Source organism: Cebus imitator, unplaced genomic scaffold (genome assembly GCF_001604975.1).
Source record: "Cebus imitator isolate Cc_AM_T3 unplaced genomic scaffold, Cebus_imitator-1.0 Scaffold151, whole genome shotgun sequence".
Classification (NCBI taxonomy): domain Eukaryota; kingdom Metazoa; phylum Chordata; class Mammalia; order Primates; family Cebidae; genus Cebus; species Cebus imitator.
The window spans coordinates 452,575-473,098 of record NW_016107466.1 but is presented as its reverse complement, the minus strand read 5'-3'; the positions used below and the strand labels follow the sequence as shown (position 1 = coordinate 473,098).

Below are 20,524 nucleotides of genomic sequence, written 5' to 3'. Positions count from 1 at the left end.
GTCTGAGCGTTCAGAGATGTGATTAAATTCTCTCATCAAACTATGTGGTGATGACTGCTCAAAGTAATAGCCCGAACACCTGGAGGCCGAGGAGCTTCCATCCCCTTCCAAGTTCTCACCGCCAATGGCTTAGCTAAGTTAGTGATTGTGAGGGATAGCCCTTGCTGTTGGCTTCTTATTCTAAATTTAAAGGGTATATCTCCTGAACCAAAGTGGTAGAAATGGGAATTTCTCACATCCAGCTTTGATATCATTTCCTGTGTAGCTTTGGAGAAATGCTTAACCTCTCTGGTCCACAACTGCCTTCAGTGTAACGAAGGGATTGTAGCACATACTTTGTCTTCTCATAGGAACAGGATGTGTTACACATGTTTAGGAAATGACAACCATACAGTATGAGCTCAAGAAAGGCTCACTAATTAAAGAGAAGAATGATTGAATTAATTAATATTCCCTTCCTATTTTTCAAAGCATTTGACATACACAGATAAGGTTTATGCTTACTAATTACCCTTATTAATAAAAGTAAAATCGGCATTACTCTTCAACACCAGAGGGATTTTACCATTAAAATACTCTTTTAAATTTGAGATAGAACATTGAAAACCCAATTAGGAAAAAAGCTGTCACTCCTGAGGCTTCAGCTCCCATTTGATGACTCTTATACTCCATGCCCAGGCCCTACTTCTACAGTGAGCAAACTGAAAATCCATACTTTCGATGACTTACTTGAAAGTCCATCCGGCTGTCACACAAACACCTCCCATTTACAGTCCCAACCCAAATTCAATTCAACTTATTTTCCCCAAACCCACTTCTTTTCAATTTACCAATCCTAAGTACTAAGATCGTGATTGACACAATTTTTCAGATAAGGATGCTTAAAAATCACACTGGCAATCTCTAATCAGTCATCAAATCCTGATAAATCTGCCTCATCAGTATATTTGCTTTCATTCAATAGATATTTATTGTGTACCTGTTATGTTTCAGGCACAGTGTAAATAACTGGGTATACAATGGTAAACAAGAAAGCAAGATTCCCTGCCCTCATGGAGCTTACATTCTAGTGGGGCAGTCAGACTCACCCACCCAAACACATACATACAGCCAAAAAGCAAAATAAGTTTAAAGAGTTGTCATCAATACAAAAAAGAAATATCAAGAAAGGGTGATCTGCTTTCCATGGAAAAGGGAACGTGTTTTGCTTGTACGAGGAACAAAAAGATGCCCAGTGTGGCTGGAGCACGGTTCACTAAAGGAGGATGGAATGGAATGACACTGGAGAGGTTCACAGGGCCCTGTTCATGTAAAGCAATAAAGTAAAGGCATCAGAATTCATTTTAAGTCTTTGGGAAACCAGTGAAGAAGTTTAAGTTATGAGATCATGTGATCTGGGTTGTGTGTTAAAAGTATCCCTCCGGCTTCTTTGTGGAGAAGAGGGTGGGAGACAGAGGATCAGTCAAGAGATGGTGTCCATCTTCCGGGTCAGAGATGACCCTGGCCCAGACCAGGCTGATGGCAGTGCAGGAGCAGAGAAGTCTTTCCTCTTCTCCATCCCCAAATTACTGAATTATTTCAGTCCCACATTCTATCTCATTTTGACCTTTGCAAAAGCCCTCCTGGGCACACCTCTAGGTTTATGTGCTCCTAATCTGTCCTCCACACTGCCTGCCTGCCTGCCTGTCAGATAAATTTTGCCCCTATTCTGCTCAGAGACCCCAACTGCACAGCCCCCCTTCACTCCTGTTGTCTTATAAAGTTTCTCAAAAAGAGGTGAAGGATATTTCACAATGACCCAGGAGCAGTTTCAAATACCCTGACCTGGTTCCACCTGACACACAGAGACATGCTCTCTGTATTTTTAACCAATTCTCCAAGAGGTGTAAGTAAACTACTCTGTTATCTTCCCTGTCACCCCCAGAAACCGAGGCCTAAAAGAGATAACTTAGTTAAACCCTAGGTGTGTCCAGAATTGCCACAGCTGCCTTATTCTCCGTTCGTACTCTACGTCTCACTGTCTCCTTTCTGTTACATCTTTCATGCTCTTCCTTCAACCTGGAAGGAGAGAGAATATCTTCTTGCATTGTCTAAGAGAGCAAACAGGTAAATAGGTGATAACAAGATAACAAGGTAGATACTTTGGTACAGGGTTGAATGAGCAAAAGATGTCAGGAAAGGTAGTTAAATTCCTTCTGCATCCTCAAGTAACTAGAACAGGGTTTACAAAATAAGATGAATCAATAAATGAATCAATGAATGAATGATGAATACAAACTATACCCATTACTTGAGGACAAAAACAGAGACATGTTCCTTCTTTCCACTGCATAGATGGTATAAATCAGTGATTGCTTTAGAAATAAGGAAGGACTATTTAAATTAAGATTGCTTTTAAGGCAATGTGTTCCAAATGAAAAAGGACTCCACTAGTTGGGAAAGACATTTTATTTCCAAGTTTCTAAGGGTGTTCTACAAACAATAGAGGCTTAAAGAAAAAATAAAAGGTAAAAAGAAAAAGAAAAACAAGTATTCTTAACTACTGAAAGGTAAACAGCCTTTTTAAAAAAGACTTCAACATAAAAATGCGAAAATGTAGTTGTCATCTCTAATCCAAACACATTCCTAGAGAAAAGGATCATCCATGGTGACAGGGTTACTTACAGCTGTATACTTATTTAAATGCTATTCATATTCCTTTTGAGTTATTTCTTCATTGTAAATTCAATTGGAGATCTGTGCAAATCTAGCAAAATATTCTTTGGATTACAAAAACTATATAAAAAAATGAACACAACCTGCAATTATGGAAGTATTGAGAATGCGTAATCCTTCACTGAGATGAAAGTTTCTAAAGTGACATGGTCCACAGAATTTATTCCATTGAAGTGTTCAGCCCAATTTGATTTAAATGCAAGATAAAACAGAAGTGAGCACTTCATAAAAAACATTTCTTTGTATGCATGCTGACTAAATCATAAAAATAGTACATAACATGGTATCAAGAAATGCTTCAAACAAACTTTCACAATAAAGTCAGAAAAAAAAAAAACTGTAAAAAAATTGTCTGCAATCCAAGAAAAAGCATGTGCCCTGTGTTTAGGGGGAAAGAGGGAAAGTACTTGCAGTGTGACTTTGTGTGGTCTTTCCCCAAGTATTGCTACGTTTTGACCTTTGGCCCAACTGAACAGGTGAAATGCCCTTCAGGTAAGTTTCAATCCTTCAAGAAACTAGAAACTAGCTGGGAGGCAGGGTATTAAAGACAAACTCCCGGACCAAAAGGCATTGACTCTCAGAATCTCACATGGTCCCTGCCTTCATTCTGAGCTTACGGATCTAAGCATATTCTAAACAAATGAATGAATTTTGAAATGAATCGCCCTTTCTCTTATTAAAACTGAAACTGCCACATCATTTTACAATTAGTTTAAATTACAGTGGGAAAAATACCCAGTTTCAACTGTCAGAGTCTTACAATAGCCTGGTAAGTTCAACAAAAGAAAAAATAGAATAACATTTGAGTCTGGGGAAAATTCATATTTTGACTCTAGTCCCCCAGGCCCCCAGTGCTCAGTGTGGGGCACAGAATGTATACCTGGAACATTAGAGTTCTGATTGCTCCATTCCCTCATGGATTCATCTCTTATAGCCATCAAATTATTGATATACAAGATAAATGCATATTATATAAGACATATTGCAAAGTCATAGACTGAACTAGTTCTTTCACATCCTTCTTTTCAGAAGATGTGTGCGAAGAGAAGCCAGGAGGTTAACACCAAGAATGTACAAAAAAGCTTTACATGATGTTACAGAATCTTGTCTGAAAAACATTTGTAAAACATACTTGATTTTAAATAAACAATAAAAGCAGCAGACAGACTACAACAGATCATAAATAGGGTTATTAAAAGATCACAATTAAATTAGAAATATAAATGGATCATTAGAAATACTTAACGTTTTTTTTCAATGTTAAGAATCAAACCCAGAATTAAAAAAGAATCTTTTTTTATTTCAAAGTTTGCTTCTTATATTGAAGCTCATATTAAAGCAACAGTACAATGTTCATAAAATATAAGTGTGATGCCGTAACATTTTCTTAAATGTCAGAATACTGATATTTGTATGTATACTAAAATAAGAACTTTAAAATTGTACAAATAGATACATTAAAAATGACATAGAAATAGGGCGTCTCTCACTGAAACAAGACAGTTATATCTGGCACGTATTAGTTTAAGATGAAAGTAGAAGCAAAAAGATTTACAAGAATCAGCAGTAACAAGATTGATACTCAAGAGACATAATTGTACATTGTATTGTACATACATTGTATGGGTTTAAGCTGGCTGAATATTATATATTTCAAGTTTAAAAATGCACTACATATAGAGTGTCCAGAGTTTAAGGCGAAATTACAGCTCAGAACTGTTGTCCTTTCTAATTTTGTGGAAGCTTCTTTGACAACTTAAAAAAGAAGAAAGACTTAGATGTTCATAACACATAAACAATTTCCCTTCATTGTCAGTTCACCATTAGACTTCTCCTTCACTTAAATATTTTGTATGCCAAGTGTTTTTTTTTTTCCTAGTGAAGTTGATAAACAACTTCAATATTTGCCTTTTTGTGAGAAAAGGTATTTCACAGTATTTACCACTTTGTTGTCCTCGCAGTTTTATTAAATGTGTCCTCTCTGTAAAACTTTGCCTGTTTTAAATGAGCCTTTCCTTGTTTTAAAAAAATACCTGTTTACACATCTTCTAGATTCTTGAGAACGCCAGACACAGTTCTTAAGGCCAAATTTGTATCGTTATTGTTAAGAATCGTCATCAAAATTGTCTTTGGAACCATATAAGTCTGCTAGTTTCTTAAAACGAGGTCCCCAGTTTTGTAGATAATCATAGTCCAAGTCTGAATCTGTGGTGGCTGACTCTAGGGAGCTCAGGGACCCGGCCACTGAGCCCCTGCCTTCATAACCATAGATTTGAATAGAGTCATAAGGAGGGGCCGTGGGGTCATTGTCTGCCTCTTGTATTCTTGTGTTGATGAAGTCATCGACATCCACGCTGCTGGGTGCTGGCCGGAGCCCAGGTCTAGGCATGTACTGATACTCAGGTTTGATGTCTTTGCGGGGGATAAATCCATTGATACCATCAGGATTCTGGAGAGTGGCAATATCAAAGGCTTCTGTGTCTTCTTCTCCACCCCCTTCATCATCGTAAGTAATGATGTTCTCACGGACATCTTCTTCCTCAAAGACAATGAGTGGTTCTTTCTTTTGCCTTCTCAGGGTCACGAACAATACTACGATGACTGCAGGGACAGAAAAAGAAAGTAAGCATTTGTGAAGTCCAGTATTCCTGGATTCTTCTACCAGAGGAACTCTGCTTACTGTAAACCATGGGATACAAATGCTCAGAACTGGAAACAGCATAGGAAATGAAAACTTTGCCTGCAATTCCCAACGGTGGATAAAATTGACTCCCATCTGGCTCTTCCCCTACAAATGCTGCCGTGAAAACATTATACCCAACAAATTGGGAGGTTGGGACTATTTTGAACTTTTAACAAATGAACCCAGATACCACTTAGAAGTCATCTTCCTAAGAGCTAGGACGATTCTGAATATGTTGGTCTGTAGTCTCTTAAAAGTGGGTAATGCCAATTTCTCTTCGCAAAAAAAAAGGTAGCTGTTTTTCCAAGGTTTAACAATGAGGACATGCAGAAACCTCAGAGCCTGCCTCTTATAAGGGGTGATGGCTAGCTCCTGCCAATGTCTGAGAAAGAACATTGATCCTATGCTAACTTAATGGGAAATCTTATCATAAGTGTGGCTGGATTCTTTGTAGCCACCACATAGAAGAAAGGAAGTTTATAAAGCCCCAGAAGACAACCTTCTGTTTATATCGGCATAGGAAAAGAACATCAGCTGGAACCCCAGGTAAAGCAATCTCATGTCTTCCCTGGGAGAGGGGATTCCATTAAGTTTGGGCAATTTAGGAGGGGTAAGGAAAGTTCAGCCACAGTTTAATTCTTCATTGATTCCCTCTGTTTCCCAAGAGGCTTCTACCATGTTCCATTAGAAGGCTCTCCCACACACTTGGGAAGGTTGAAGAATATGTTTGTGGCTGAATTTGGCATGCCAAGTGTGCACCCCTCTGGCTCTACCATTGCTCTGAGAAGCAGGGACGAGAGGTTGTTTTTTCCCTGGACTTCATATGAATCCCAAAGCTCTGTGCCTTGTTCTCGTGGGCACTTCCACTCACAGAGAACACTCCTTTTCACTTTCTCTGCTTGGCGGACTCATTTTTTCTTTCATCACGGATACACTTCCTGGCCTCCCATCCTGACACCAGACAGGACTACTGGTACCTTCTTCATGCACCAGCCTGGCCCTGTTATTACCCTCATTATAACATTTATCACATGGTTCACACATCTGTCTCCTCTGCCATTAATTTTTTAGGAGTTTTTGTATTTTACTTCTTCTGTTGGAAATATTCATCTCTCCAAGCCTCTGTCCTCAGCTGGGCGACTCTTTCAGCAGCCAACCCGTGTGTCACATCCCCCAGAAAGATTTCTCTGACCTTCCCAGGCAATGTCAGATGCTTTCTACTCTGTGCCCCAACCAGCTTGTGTTCATGTCCCTATTATAGCAGCCACCATGTGCCTCAGTTTATCTCTTCATGCATACTTTCCTTGACATACTGTGAACCTGTGGAGCACAGAAATCTCATAGAGTTCTTCTCTTTATCCATCAGGACCTAACACAGGGCCTGTTGCCCAGATAATACCCACTATTTGCTGAACTGAACTCACTGGTTCTTTCCTATGGAGTAAAGCTCCATGAATTCATTCGAGGTAGAACCAAACACCATGGGAAAAGTGCAGGTTTGGTGTCAGGCATGCATGGGTTTGAATCCTGATTTTGTCTCAGAGTTCTGAGGCTCTGGGACAAAATGATCTTCCTGAGGTCCAGCAATGGCAGACGTTATGAGCACCAGCAAATGGCTTTTTTTTTTTTTTTTTTTTTTTTTACAGAATAAGCCACAGATGAGACACAAGTGCAGAAGAGGGGCACCGAACCCAGGAGGCAGGTGCAGGAAAAGCTTCCAAGGGGTCCCCATGAGCTGAGGTGTTAGCACAGATGTTATGTATGATCACTAGTGGAGGGGTTAGAGTCCTGCTTCTTCCTTCTTCCAGTTCCCGAGTCCTTCCTATGCTATCTTTTGTTCCTCCTCCTGTGACTAATGTCCATAAGCCTTCTTTTTCCTTGTGAGATAAAACCATTGCTAATACAGCAGGTTTCTGCCCAAATCCCTCTTATGCCAAACCTTCTCCCATGTCCCTGAAGCCCCTGCTGACTCCTGGTATACAGCCCTGTGATGGCCAGGCAAAATGTTAATTGTGACCTTCCTTCCCTGTTCCCTGCTGGAAACTGCTGGTTCAGTTGTCTGCTCCCCCCAGTACTCCATCAAATGCATGAAGCAGAGGTCCCCCACCATGCCTCGGCAACACGCACCCCGCCCCCAGCTCCCTACCCCACTTCTTGTCTTAAACTGTGTCGACACTCATAGCAGGGTCCTGGTTACCAGCCTGTACTTGAGAAGCATGTTTCAAGGAGGGGCATCCGGTTACCAGGCTCTTCCTGCAGGGGACCAGGAAGCACCCTTACCCAGGAGAATGACGATGCAGGCGAGGATGGCGATCAGCGCGCCCGTGCTCAGGCCGGCGTTCAGGATGTAGGCCTCTGCATTGCAGGAGAGCAGCGCCCCGTTCACGTCGCACCCGCAGACTTTGATGGTGAGGGTGTTGGTGCTACTCATGGGCGGGATGCCACCATCGCTGATGACTATGGGCAGGAGGTACAAGTCCTGCTTCTGCCGACTGAAACCTCCACGCCTGGCATACACACCTGCTGTGTTATCTGCAGAAAGAGGGGAGACAGGCCGGGCGCCCGGTCAAGACCGTTGGAATCACAGCGGCTCTCTGCTCTGCAGATCTGAGGGCACTCTTATCATAAAGGTGAACCACCACAATCGTTCTTACTTATTCTTTCATCTAAGTATCTGCAGAAGCCACCGTCATTTGGCATGATAGGATCACAAAACAAACTATCTGCATTTTGGAAATCTCAGAAATAGGATCTTTGTGATTTGGTGGGGAATTGCCACTGAAGAAAGGGGAAAACCAAAGAGAAAATGATGTGGCAGGCTTGTCAGTGAAGGGAATTCCCCCACCACCTTCCGCCACCCAGTTAAACATGTCACTTCTCCTGCTTAGAATGATTTGAAGTTTGTTGCTCTCGTGACTCAGTGCACCTCTGACTGCATGATGTACAATTAGATATTATTTCCCTAACCCAGACTTCACCTTGCCTTCTGGGCTCACATCCCATGTTTTCCCACAGAAAATGGTGTGGCAGGCTTCCTATTGAAGGAAATTCCCTGATTGGGTATTGTCCCTTCTCCAAATGCCACAAGAAAGCATGAGCTTCAGCAATCTACTCTATGTTAGCACAGGAAATGTTAATCATTAAATATTCAAGAGAGTACGAGAAAAAAAAGAACAAAGCTTCTTTCTCATGTGCAAATTTCCTACTTTATGACAATCATTTAGCCAATTTTTGTTTGTATATTTTTGAAAAAGAAATCCCAAGTCCACCTTCAAATCTTACCCAAACTATGAATCCACACATTAGTCATGGAAATAGATATGATTTGAAGAGAGCAACTATTTTTATAAGACTTGCAGGAGATTCATGGTTTCTTTAAGACCCCAACACCATCAGCTACCCAATTAAACATGTCACTCACTCCTCCTGCTTAGAATGTTTTGAAGTTTGTTGCTCACATACCACAGTGCACCTCTGTCTGCATGGTGGACTATCAGATATTATCTCCCTAACCTGGACTTCACCTTGCCTTCCAGGCTCACATCCTACGTTTTTCCATATGGACTAGTTCAGCCTGACATGAAGAATTCAGTTTTGTCCCCCAAGAATGCCGCATTCTTCCCTGTACCTGGTCTTTTTATCCATTGCTCTCTTGCTCAAAATAGCTCTTCCTTTTATCGTAACAGATGAACTTCTCAGGCCTCAAAATAGAATTCAAAAGTCATCTCTTAAGGGAGGCCATCCAAGACCTCTCCCATCATCTCCTGTGTGACCCAGCACACTGTCTATTCTTCTAGAAATACATAGCCTACTCTTCTGTCATGATTTGTTGACATAACCACTTTGACCTCTGTGAGACTGTGAACTTCTTGAGAATAGGGGATTTTTATCTGATTCATCTCAGTCTCTCCAGGGCCAGAAACAGAGCAGACATTCAATAAATATTTGTTGAACAAATGGCAAAACTGTATTCTGGGAAGGATTTAACCAAAATTCCAGATGTTGGCTTTTCTATATTTCCCAATCTTGTGTAGCCTCTGTCCCCAAAATGCTTCCTCATCATGTTTTCTCTATTAGCTGCAACTATTTCTAAGATGTACTTTCTAGTGGGAAATCATTGCTATTATAAAACAGTAGAAATTTTTAATATGTTCCATCAAATTACACATACGTGCATATACACACACACAGTGAACTCCTGGTATGGTCTGCCTCTGTTTGTGGGTTAAGAATCAGAGTTTATAGCAATATGAATGTTACGACTAGCATCACAGCCCAATAGCTGGTAGACTTTAAATTGACAGGATTCTGAATTAGCTCCTGTGGTAGGGAAAAAAATCTCAGACTTTCAAAATTATTTAATATATTTTAGGTTAAAGAAAATGTATAATTTTCCCTTGGTATCTGCAGGGGATTAGTTCTAGGATCCTCCCCTGAATACCAAAATCCAGGGATGCTCAAATCCCTTATATACAATGGCATAGTATTTGCATATAACATATACACATTCTCCCGTATGTGTTAAATGATCTCTAGATTACTTATAATACCCAATACAATATAAGTGCTATGTAGTTATTATATACTATAGTTTCAAATTTTGTATTATTTTTTATTGTTATATTGCAATTTTTTGTTGTTTTCTGTTTTTTTCCTCCCCCTAAATAAATTCGATGTTCGGTTGGCTGAATTCACAAATGTGGAACCCATGAATATGGAAGGCCTATTACGATTTATTTTCTGTTGATTTTACACAAACGCTCACACACACACACACATATGGCAGATTCAGTCTTATTTAGGGATGAGCAGAAATTCTGAGTATTGCAGATGGTGAGGTTTGGTACTCTCTGGCTCTAGTAGACCTTATAATGACCAATTCTCTGCCCTTCACTGCCAACATTTCATCCAAAACAACATGGAACAAGCCCTCAATTCTGTATTTTCTGAATTTTGTATGATTGGCATACATTACTCTTATTACTGGGGAAAATTATACAAAAAATTGTACATACTATGAAATAGGATGAAAAAACAAAAGTAAGCTAGTCAAGTAAAATGGCAAGTGAAAATGGAGTCACCTGAGGTTCTTTCCTGCTCTAGGCAGTACATACCATTGTTCCATACTTACCAATCACAACAACAATTACGTGTCTATAATAAATTAATTCAAAATATATTTTCTCTTCTTGTGTGTTTTTATAGTCAAATTAGACTCTCACGAATTGAAAGTTACACTATCTACTCCATTTTAATAATCTGAAATGGATAAAAATGAATGTTAAAAATTTAACTGAATTGCTAGGTTAAAGATAAGTGTCTGATATGGGAGACATGCCCAGCAGATGACTTGCTTGGTTTATATACTGGGTCCTACTCTGTTACCCATGGTGCCGTGGCTGGAGAGTATGGGAACAGAGTATTTTTGTTTTTATACACTTGGAGAAGTCACAATTTAAAACTGTGCTTCAGTGTGCCATCCATGCAGACCTGCACTTCCAGATCACAGCAGCTTGGCTTATAGAGGAAGGTACTTGAAGCTCAAACATCAATGGCAAACATGGATCTGAGCATGACATTGGCATGTGAATTCAAGATGTTTCATATTCTGAACAACTGAGTCCTCTCAGACACACAGAAACCACTACATAAAAGTTATTCAAAGTACTCAACTGACCTAACCATTTATTTACAGTCCCGGAGTGTTAGATCAGTAGAATCATAAGAACTTTTTAAATCTCTGCTATTAAAACATGTTTTACATATGGATTTTAAGATCAGTTGAAGAAGTGGGAAATAAATGAGCTAAGTGTTTGTGGGCAAATACTAATTACCTGCTTTTGATTGGGTAATTTTTCCCATCTAGAGTCTCATTTGTTCATCTTTAAAATTAGGAGAATCTTTGATAGCAAGCATGCCTCATGGTGTTGTTATGGAACTAAATAACATGATAGAAACCAGTGTTTATCCTCTGTGCTGTGCTCCCAGAGGGCTCAGGGAATCCTTCTACCAGAAAACTGAACACCCATTATTGAGAATCTCCAGGGCTGGTGAGCTGGCAAAGGTGAACACTGTGGGTAGGAGATGTGTCTAGCAGATGGTTTGGCACTTAGGTGGTCTATGTCACTTGAGTCAATAAAATATTCCCCCTTTAGATCCAGGTTGCTCCACGACCAATGGGAGTGTCAGCCTTCTCTTAGAAGTGGCATTTCTGAGTGGCATTTCAGTATCATGGCCTGTCTTTCTTGTAACCCACTCTGATCACTGATTAAAAATAGTCACTATGGCCTGGTGTGGTGGCTTATGCCTGTAATCCCAGCACTTGGGAGAACAAGGCAGGCAGAACACTTGAGGCCATGAGTTTGAGACTAGCCTGACCAACATAGCAAAAACCTCTCTATACTAAAAAATACAAAAAAAAAAACTGGGTATGGTGGGGCATGCCTATAACTCCAGTTACTCAGGAGGCTGAAGCAAGAGAATCTCTTGAACGTGGGAGGTGGAGGTTGCAGTGAGCTAAGATCGTGCCACTGCCCTCCAACCTGGGAGACAGAATGAGACTCTGAATAATAATAAAAAAAAAATCCACTGTGGGTTGCTATAGTAGTTCACACCTGTAATCTTGACACTTTGGGAGGCTGAGGTGGGAGAATCTCTTGAAGCTAGGAGTTTTAGACCAGCCTGGGCAACATAGCGAGACCTTGTCTCTACAAAAAATAAGAAGTTAAACAATTATCTAGGCAGGGTGACCAGCATCTATAGTCCTATCTACTTAGGATACTGACACCAGAGTCAGTATCTGAGCCCAGGAGTCCAAGACTACAGTGAGCTATGATTGCACCACTGCACTACACCATGGCTGACAGAATGAGACCCTGTCTCTAAAAAGAAGAAAAAAAAAAAAAATAGCCACTATGGTCAGGAACTTCATGAAAAATAAATAGGGACACACAAGTCGAAATAGAAACAAACTAACAATAACAAAATCTCTTGAATAGAAACCAATTTTTAATCCTATGTTTGACTACATACTAGCTTTAAACTCCCCATCCATCTTGTAGTGGGTCTCCCTCCATTGGACATATGCATTACTGAGGTTTATGGATAACCCAAGATAAAATGACGTTCAGTGAGGATGTATTTCCATAAAAGTGTCAGATTGGCTCCAGGTTAATAGGATGAAACAGAAAATGACAAATATTCCATCAATCTTAAAATTTCCATAGAGATTTCTCAGATCTTTTTCTTATATAAAGATTCTAAGAAGTAAAAAACTCAATCTTTGGGGTCAAACAGACCTGGGTTTGAATCTTGAAGCTTGTACATATTAATTGCCTGACTTTAAACATATTAACGAGGTGTCTTGGTTTTCCATATTCTCACCTGTGAAACTAATACTTTTAGGTTAAATTTGATTCCATTCATGCTACTTAGCACAGTTGCCAGTCTATTGGAGATGCTCAGTAAATATTAATTCTTTTCTGGGAAGTTCTTCTCTTTGAGCAGTAGACTAATGAGGAAGAGGAACTTATTGGCAAAGAGAGGAAAGTGAATTCTTGGAAATGTCACTGTAGCTTTGAATGTAATTGCCTATGCAGAAGGACTCTTCATTCAAAGGTAAGAAAATATTTCATATTCTTCAGTCCTGGGCAAGTTATTTCCCATGACAAGAAAATGTTTTTCAGGCATCTTGGTTTTTCATCTTGATACCCGTGTTCTCATCCCTGGCCACAGATATGTAACCAGTTTTATGTTTTCCCCCACTTAGGACAAAACTTGCAAATGGGGCCATTAATTACTAGGATATATAATGCACAAATTATAGTGTTTTTACTCATGGAAAAGCAAATTCAGGCTTCTAAGTTTCAGTTTAATCTGGACTCCTAATCGCATGCTGCTTTTACCTGTACATATTTTAATTATATTAATAAAATATAAAAGTTCCTGATAATGATGATCTCCATAGTACCAACTGGGGAATACCAATATAGGGGTTATGATGATGATATAGCCCAGTGGAGAAATACATAAGCCTGGCATTCAACGGGAGCATTAGAATGGAGAGAGAAAAAAAAGTCCTTGATAGACAGACTGCGCTGGGTGACAACCTGCATTTAGGGGGGGAAAAAAGGGAAAAAATTTGGAGCAGATCAAAGTGGGCAATATTTGGGTCTAGCTCCTATACATCGAAAACCTGAAAACAGGAAGCACCAAAGCAAAGGGCCAGGACCCTCTGCCCTCACCGTGGTGTCAGGAGAGAGACTTATCTGAGGGAACAGCATCAGTCACCCAGCAGTTTCCCTAAGGCTCTGTAGATGCTCTTCCTTGCCAGTGCTTTTCCTCTGTCCATCTCTTCTCTGAAGTTAAAGAATCCTCACAGCTTGACCTGATCAGAGACTGTCTATCCTACGAAAAAAGGCCACAGGCTGCTTCAGTCTGGGGATCCTCTCTGGAGACGTGGGAAGCCGAGAATGTAGGCCAAGACTTACTCCCAGCGAGGTATTTTGTTCACTGCTGACCCAAATCTGCCTACTCTACATTTCTGCTCAAATCTCAAGAGGAAGAAGATCTATCTACCACATGAAAAGCTCCCACACACCTGAGGACAGATATTCAGTCACTAGCAGAATATTTTGCTCTAGCCCACACCACTTTCCTTAGAAATGTGGCAATAGCTCTGTCAAGATAATGGAAAAAATATTCCTGTGCTCATGTGTGTGCACACACACACACACACACATCTCTCTATCTCTCTCTCTATATATAAGCACATACATAAAATGTATACGTAGTATGTGTCTAAAAAGTCTTAGCAGAGTTATAAGCTTTAATGATTTCAGAAGTATAGATGGCATACAATTACAAAAGGCATCATTTGAGCATTTAATTATTTAGATTTCTTTTATACTCATTTACATTTTTGAATTTTGAAAAATTAATTTCAAGTTTTGATGTCAATGTTTGTCATCTTCTGGAATAATAGAAATTTTGTAGAACATTTTAAAAAGTTTGTGGCAATATACTCCTGGTGTTGCTAATATTCCATGATGAACTTAGGTGAACTTAGTAGCCCGTGTGTATACCTCTATTTTCTTGCCTTTATGAGTACCTTATAAGCCCTCTACCTACCTGTCATCACTGCATATTTTGCACATTTCACAGGTGATTGAATGTCTGACCTATTCACCAGACAGTAACCTCCTTGAGGCCAGGGGCTTTGTCTTATTTAGCTTTTCACTCATCTTTGTACATTTAGACATTTAGCAGTGTTGTGTGTGTTGACAGAATAAATGGCTGGATGCTATTCTTTCCAATGTATCTCATATCAGTCTGGCTTTTCCACACAGTCAGATTTTACTGATTCATTACCTCACAGTCCATTTCTAGTTTCCATCTTCTTCAACTCCTCACCAATGTTGCTTATATTTATACTGTGGATTTCGCTTTTGCTAAATATCTTCATTTTGCTATCTTATTATTCTGCTATTATTATTAGTTCAATTGAAGCGGATTTAACTCAGCAACATTGATTGAATTGCTAATATGGGCAAATCCTGTTCTTTGTTACTTTTACATATATTATGCCAAATAATTTTTCAAACTGTGCAAAAGTATAATGATTCATAGGAAACAAAACGGAGAAAGAGGGAAGCAATTCTCATAAGCACAAGGAAAGAACTAGAATTCAAAGTCCTCTAGGTTTCATTGAATTTTATAAGCACACAATTGACCCTGGAACACTGACATTATTGCATTCCAATTAAACTAGTTTCTTTTTTAATATCCACAACCTATTGTTCAATTAGTTGAACCTATTGTTTAATTAGTTGAACTCCATTGCAGCCTATAGTTGGGCTCAAAAAAAAAACCTGTTTCTAGACTCAGTGTCTAGGTAAAAGAACAGTTTTTAGAAACCTAAGAATTTTGTGGCAATGAGACCCACAAAAAATCAGAGGTACTCATTCAATGGCTTTTACCATGGCATTTCCAGACACACACGTACACACACCAACACACACCCTTCACAAACAAATTAATGTGAAAGAGACAAGAAGAAATCTATTACTTTCCCAATATTTTGGAATAAAGGAAATGCTACAATGATGCATATTCTATAAATGATGAGCCTTAACATACTAATGAACAAAATTGACCAAGACTCTGATGGCTATGTCTTCTATCTGAATTAGGGAGCTACACACTACTGTTCTTCCAATGATTGTCTTTCAGACTGAGTAACCTGCAAAATAAGAAGTACAATAAAGAGTAACAGGGTAGGAATAATCATCTGTGTACATGTGAAATTCAAGCATGTGTGTATGAGGTGTTGAAGTATGCAGTATGTTAGCATTAAGAGAATTTTCTTTGTTACATTGTATCACATTTCTTATAATCAACTCTGCTTCCACTTATGTTTGATAATAATTGTCTCCTTGTTGGTAGGGTAAATAGAGAAAAAAGAACATACTGCTCAGGTATTTCTTAGCTTAAGACAAAGAAAACTACCAAGAGATTCAGGGGGATATTGACATTTAGGGTCTTTAAGCTAACTAGTTAAGTCAGTGACCACAAGCAACCTTGAAAGAATGACATCTGATCTACCAAGAAGATCTATTTATTTTGTTGTTGTTGGGCTGGGGAGACAGCAGGTTCCCAGATAAACTCTGTTCTGTGTGAGGCAAACTGCAGCAAAGAATTTTACACAGAAAAGAAACATGATTATTTACACAAGTGAAAATGGCAGGGCATTAAAAGACATCTGCCATTTTGATCTGCCAACAGAGCATCTTCCATATTGGAGCAATTAAGGGAGAAAAATACATTCTACAAAAATCTGTTTGGCTATCTTTAAATTATGAAAGTGAAAAATCAGAAGCATATTTAGATCCTATTTTGTGCTGCTCATAAAAAAATGTCCTTAGTTTGTTGGGAGGGGTGGATAAAGAAAAGCATTTATTTGCCAATTAGTTCAATCTCAGTGAATCTATCTTGTCTAACCTTACTAAACCAACACTGCTTTACATGCAAACATTTTTTATTTTTTAAAAATTTTTAAGCAGTGCAAACTCAACTCTGAATGTGTCAGTGCTCATTGATCTGCCACATGGCCCATCGTGGATATTACACTTGCCAAATGAATATATTAGAAGGTCATCTCATGTTGGCCCCTAACCCTAGGTCTCCAACATAATTTTGTGGACAAGTAAATGAATGAATGGATGAAAGAATGGAAGGGCTGGGTGACAGGGCACTGATTTCTTTAGTATATTCTGGCATCAAATGATGTGTTGTCTTTTTCATCCTGAAGATTATTTTGTGACAGATTCATTCTTTCCATAATAATCACTAATTCCTAAAATTTCTGAAGAAGATTATATGTCATGAAGTGTTTTCTCATCCACTCCTTTACTTTTAATTTATGCCTTTAGTCAACCTACGTTTCTTAAATGTTTGGATATTGCTTTCACAGAGTTCATATTCTAGTGGGAGATGGGGAAATGTTTTATATGATTAGAATTTATACTGCCAAGAAAAATTAAGGTTAGGGCAGTATTCCTGAAGCACTAGGAAGACCAGCCAAAATGATCTGAGCTGTTGGGCCAGACTTCACTAAAGAGATGACTTCATTTACAGTGAGACTTAAAGGAGGAAGTGTAGATGGAGGAGTAGATTCCCTGCACCTGAACATGTGAGAGCATGGCATATTTGAAAAATCTTGACATGGTTTAAAATTTCTGAATCTTAAGATTTAAGGTAGCAAGAGAAAGGAGATGGTACAAGCAAAGTGTACGAGGAGTAAATCATGGGATGTCTTGCTCACTAAGCTATGGAGTTTCCATTAAATATATAGGAAATAGAGAGGCAGGGAAGAATTTTTGAAAGAGAGACACATGGTCAGGTTTATTTTTGAGGACTGAGTGAAGTTGGGTCAAGGCCGGAGTCAGACAGACCTGTTTGGTGGTCACCATGTAGTTACAGCTTCTCTGTGGGTAACTCCATTCATGGTCACTATCAAAATTAGTTGTGCTTTCACAATATAACTAACTTTGCCGGATGTGCTTTTGGGGATTCCCTGACATCAAAAAGGCTATGTCTTATTCCCTGTGAAAGTCTTCTTTTAGGACACTTTCTGGCACTTAGTACATGAGAACACCTCAGCTTTTTATGATTATAGAAGGAAGGAAAGAAGAGGCTCTCATAGGGAACCTAAGAAATATCCAGAATTTGATTAAAGCCAAACTGACACTAACTACAGAAGGAGCATCAAGGATAGAGAAGACCAAATCAAATAGGGAAGAGTCTTCATGGTGTGCAATGGACTGCTCTTAAAATTGATTTACTTGAAAATCCCAAGTATTTTTATTGTTATTACAATAAAAACTCATTGCAAATTCCTAAAATTTTCCTTTGCTGCTCGAGCCGACAGCAGAACGTTCTCATAGCCATGTAACCCCATGATCTGATAAACCTTCAATTCTAGTTTAGATGGCCCATTATAAAGCATGCAGCCTTGGGGTTCTGAGACCCTGGGATATATTGCTATTTCAGTACTAGTTTTTAGTATGTCAGTGCCTTTATCTCTCAAACTGGCAGCTCAATTAATATAGTATAATAACTGACAACTGTTTTATAAAGCATTGTTAGGATTAATTATATATCAAATATTCAGATATTAATATTAAAATTGTTCCCCCTTTAGATATGAAGAGCAAAGCCAAGCCTTTAATCTCTAGGCCTTGCTTTTTCCCCTGTACCTTATCAAATGATCATTGTTCAGAATAAGAGGTTTGAAAATTAAAATTATGAAGTTAATATTAGAATATTGTAATTATAATTACCAGGTTATTAGGTCAGCAGACAAATCTATATTATCTTGTTGTTAGAATCAAAAAATTGTGATAAACATTAAACATTTATTTTTTAGTAACAACAGTGTAAAAGAAGTTCTCTCTCTCTTTTTTTTCTCTCTGTCTCTTTCACACACACTCACAGCCTGAAACACAAATCCTAATTTTAATCTAACAATCAACAGTATGTTTATTGATGAAACTCGAAAACTAATTTTCCTATTAAAGTAATAAGTAAATCAAGAATGGCCATTACCATTGCTATAACACATACTTGAAAAGTATAAATCTATGCAATTAGATGAAAAACAAATATTTTAAAAGGTGAAACAAATTGCCATTAATTTTTATGTAGTTATCACTCTAGAAAACCCAGGAAAATCAGCTAAGTTATATCACTTTGTAATAATGCCCAATAAATAAATTAAAATAGTTATAATTAATACTAAATGTAGTGACTAAGAAAATAAAATTAGACCAGATTTAGTACAGTCTGATTCATGAGAAGCTTGGAAGTCACCTCTCCATCCAAATAAAAAAACAAACAAACTAGAAATTTAACAACTTTTTCTATATTCCTAAGAGAAATGAGTTTACAGGGCAAATAGCTGTCCCCAAATTGGAAACGTACAGGTAGATATAGAGACTCCAGGAACTCTACATGGTCCTTACAGTGAATAACAGAGAAAAATTACTTCCTGCTCTCAGTAGGAGGAGGCAAAAAGGAACCATTTTGAAATACACCAGAGCATTCTGTTTTTAGGTAGCATTCTGTTTTTGATAACAAGGTCTGATCTTAGAAAAAACTTTTAAAGGAAGCCTAATTTTCTGGAATTTTATCAGAGATGAACTGACCTGGGGAAAAGAAACATCCAACCATAGGCCACCCCAGGTATCCTGTCCCAGCAAAGCAGGGAGACAAAAAACAAAACTGAGGAGCACTTGTGAAGTTCACAGTTCAGAGGCACAAGCTTAATAAACTCTGAGACCCAGTCATAGGACAAAGAATACTTTTCTTATTGTTTAATTGACCTAACACATAATAATTTGTTCACAATAAGAATTGCAACAATGTGTTTGATTACTTGTGCTTATTCATATATACAGTCATGAGTCTCTTAGTGACAGGGAAACATCCTGAGAAATGCATTGTTAGGAGATTTGCTCCTGTAAACGCAGAGTGTACTTACACAAACATAGATGGCTTAGCTTACGACACACCTGCCCTATATGGTATAGCCTATGGCTCTTAGGCTACAAACCTGTACATCATGTTACTATATTGAATACCGTAGGCAATTATAACACAAAGGGTAAATATTTCTGTGTTTAAACATAGAAAAGGTACAGTAAAAATATGACATAAAAGATAAAAAATGGTATGCCTGTATAGGGGACTTCGTATGAATGGTGTGTTCAGGACACGAAGTGGGTGAGTCACTGAGTGAGTGAATGTGAAGGCCTAGGACATGACTGTACCCTACTGTAGACTTTATAAACACTGTACACGTAGCCTACACTTAACTTACAAGACATTATTTTTTCAATAATAAATCAACTTTGATTTTTTTAAATTTTTTTAATTTTAATTTTATTATTTCTTTAACCTTTTAAACATTTTTGTTGGCTGGGTGTGGTGGCTCACTCCTGTAATCCTAATTTTGGGAGGCCAATACAGGTGGATCACCTGAGATGAGGAGTTTGAGACCAGCCTGGCCAACATGGTGAAGCCCTGTCTCTACTAAAGATACAAAAAATTTAAAAAAAAAATTAGCTGGGTGTGGTGATGGGCACCTGTAATCCCAGCTACTTGGGATGGTGAGGCAGGAAAATCGCTGGAACCTGGGAGGCAGAGGCTGCAGAGAGCCGAAATGATTCCAGCCTAGTAGGCGACAGAGCGAGACTCCATCCCCCCCTCCAAAAAAAAAAGAAAGAAACGTTTTAGTTCAAAACTAAGACATAAACCCACACATTAGCCTATGCCTACACTGGATCAGGATTATTAATATCACTGTCTTCCACCTCCACATCTCGTCTCACTGTAGGGTTTTCAGGGATAGTATGCACATGGAGCTGTTGTGTTCTATGGTAACAATGCCTTATTCTGGAATACATCCTGATGGACTGGCCTGAAGCTGTTTTAAAATGAACTTTATTTTTGATAAATAGAATGAGTACTCTCTAAAATAATGTTTGAAAATGTAATTATAGTTAATACTAGGTGATAGGAATTTTTCACCACAATTATAATCTTATTGGGCCACATTTGTATATGTTG

At 38.6% G+C, this 20,524-nt stretch overlaps 1 protein-coding gene across 7 annotated transcripts in view; it reads right to left on the bottom strand.

Moving 5' to 3' along the window:
- Positions 1-2,433: 2,433 nt before the first annotated feature.
- The window catches only part of CDH11 (cadherin 11), a 163,973-nt gene continuing 145,882 nt past the window's right edge, over positions 2,434-20,524 (bottom strand). For all 7 annotated transcript variants that reach the window (XM_017543289.2, XM_017543287.2, XM_017543291.2 and 4 more), the window contains 2 exons: positions 7,679-7,930; positions 2,434-5,316 (listed from right to left, as the gene is read on the bottom strand). In XM_017543289.2, the coding sequence (XP_017398778.1) occupies positions 4,820-5,316; positions 7,679-7,930 (749 nt within the window). In that variant the 3' untranslated portion in view covers positions 2,434-4,819. The remainder of the gene's footprint in view (positions 5,317-7,678; positions 7,931-20,524) is intronic.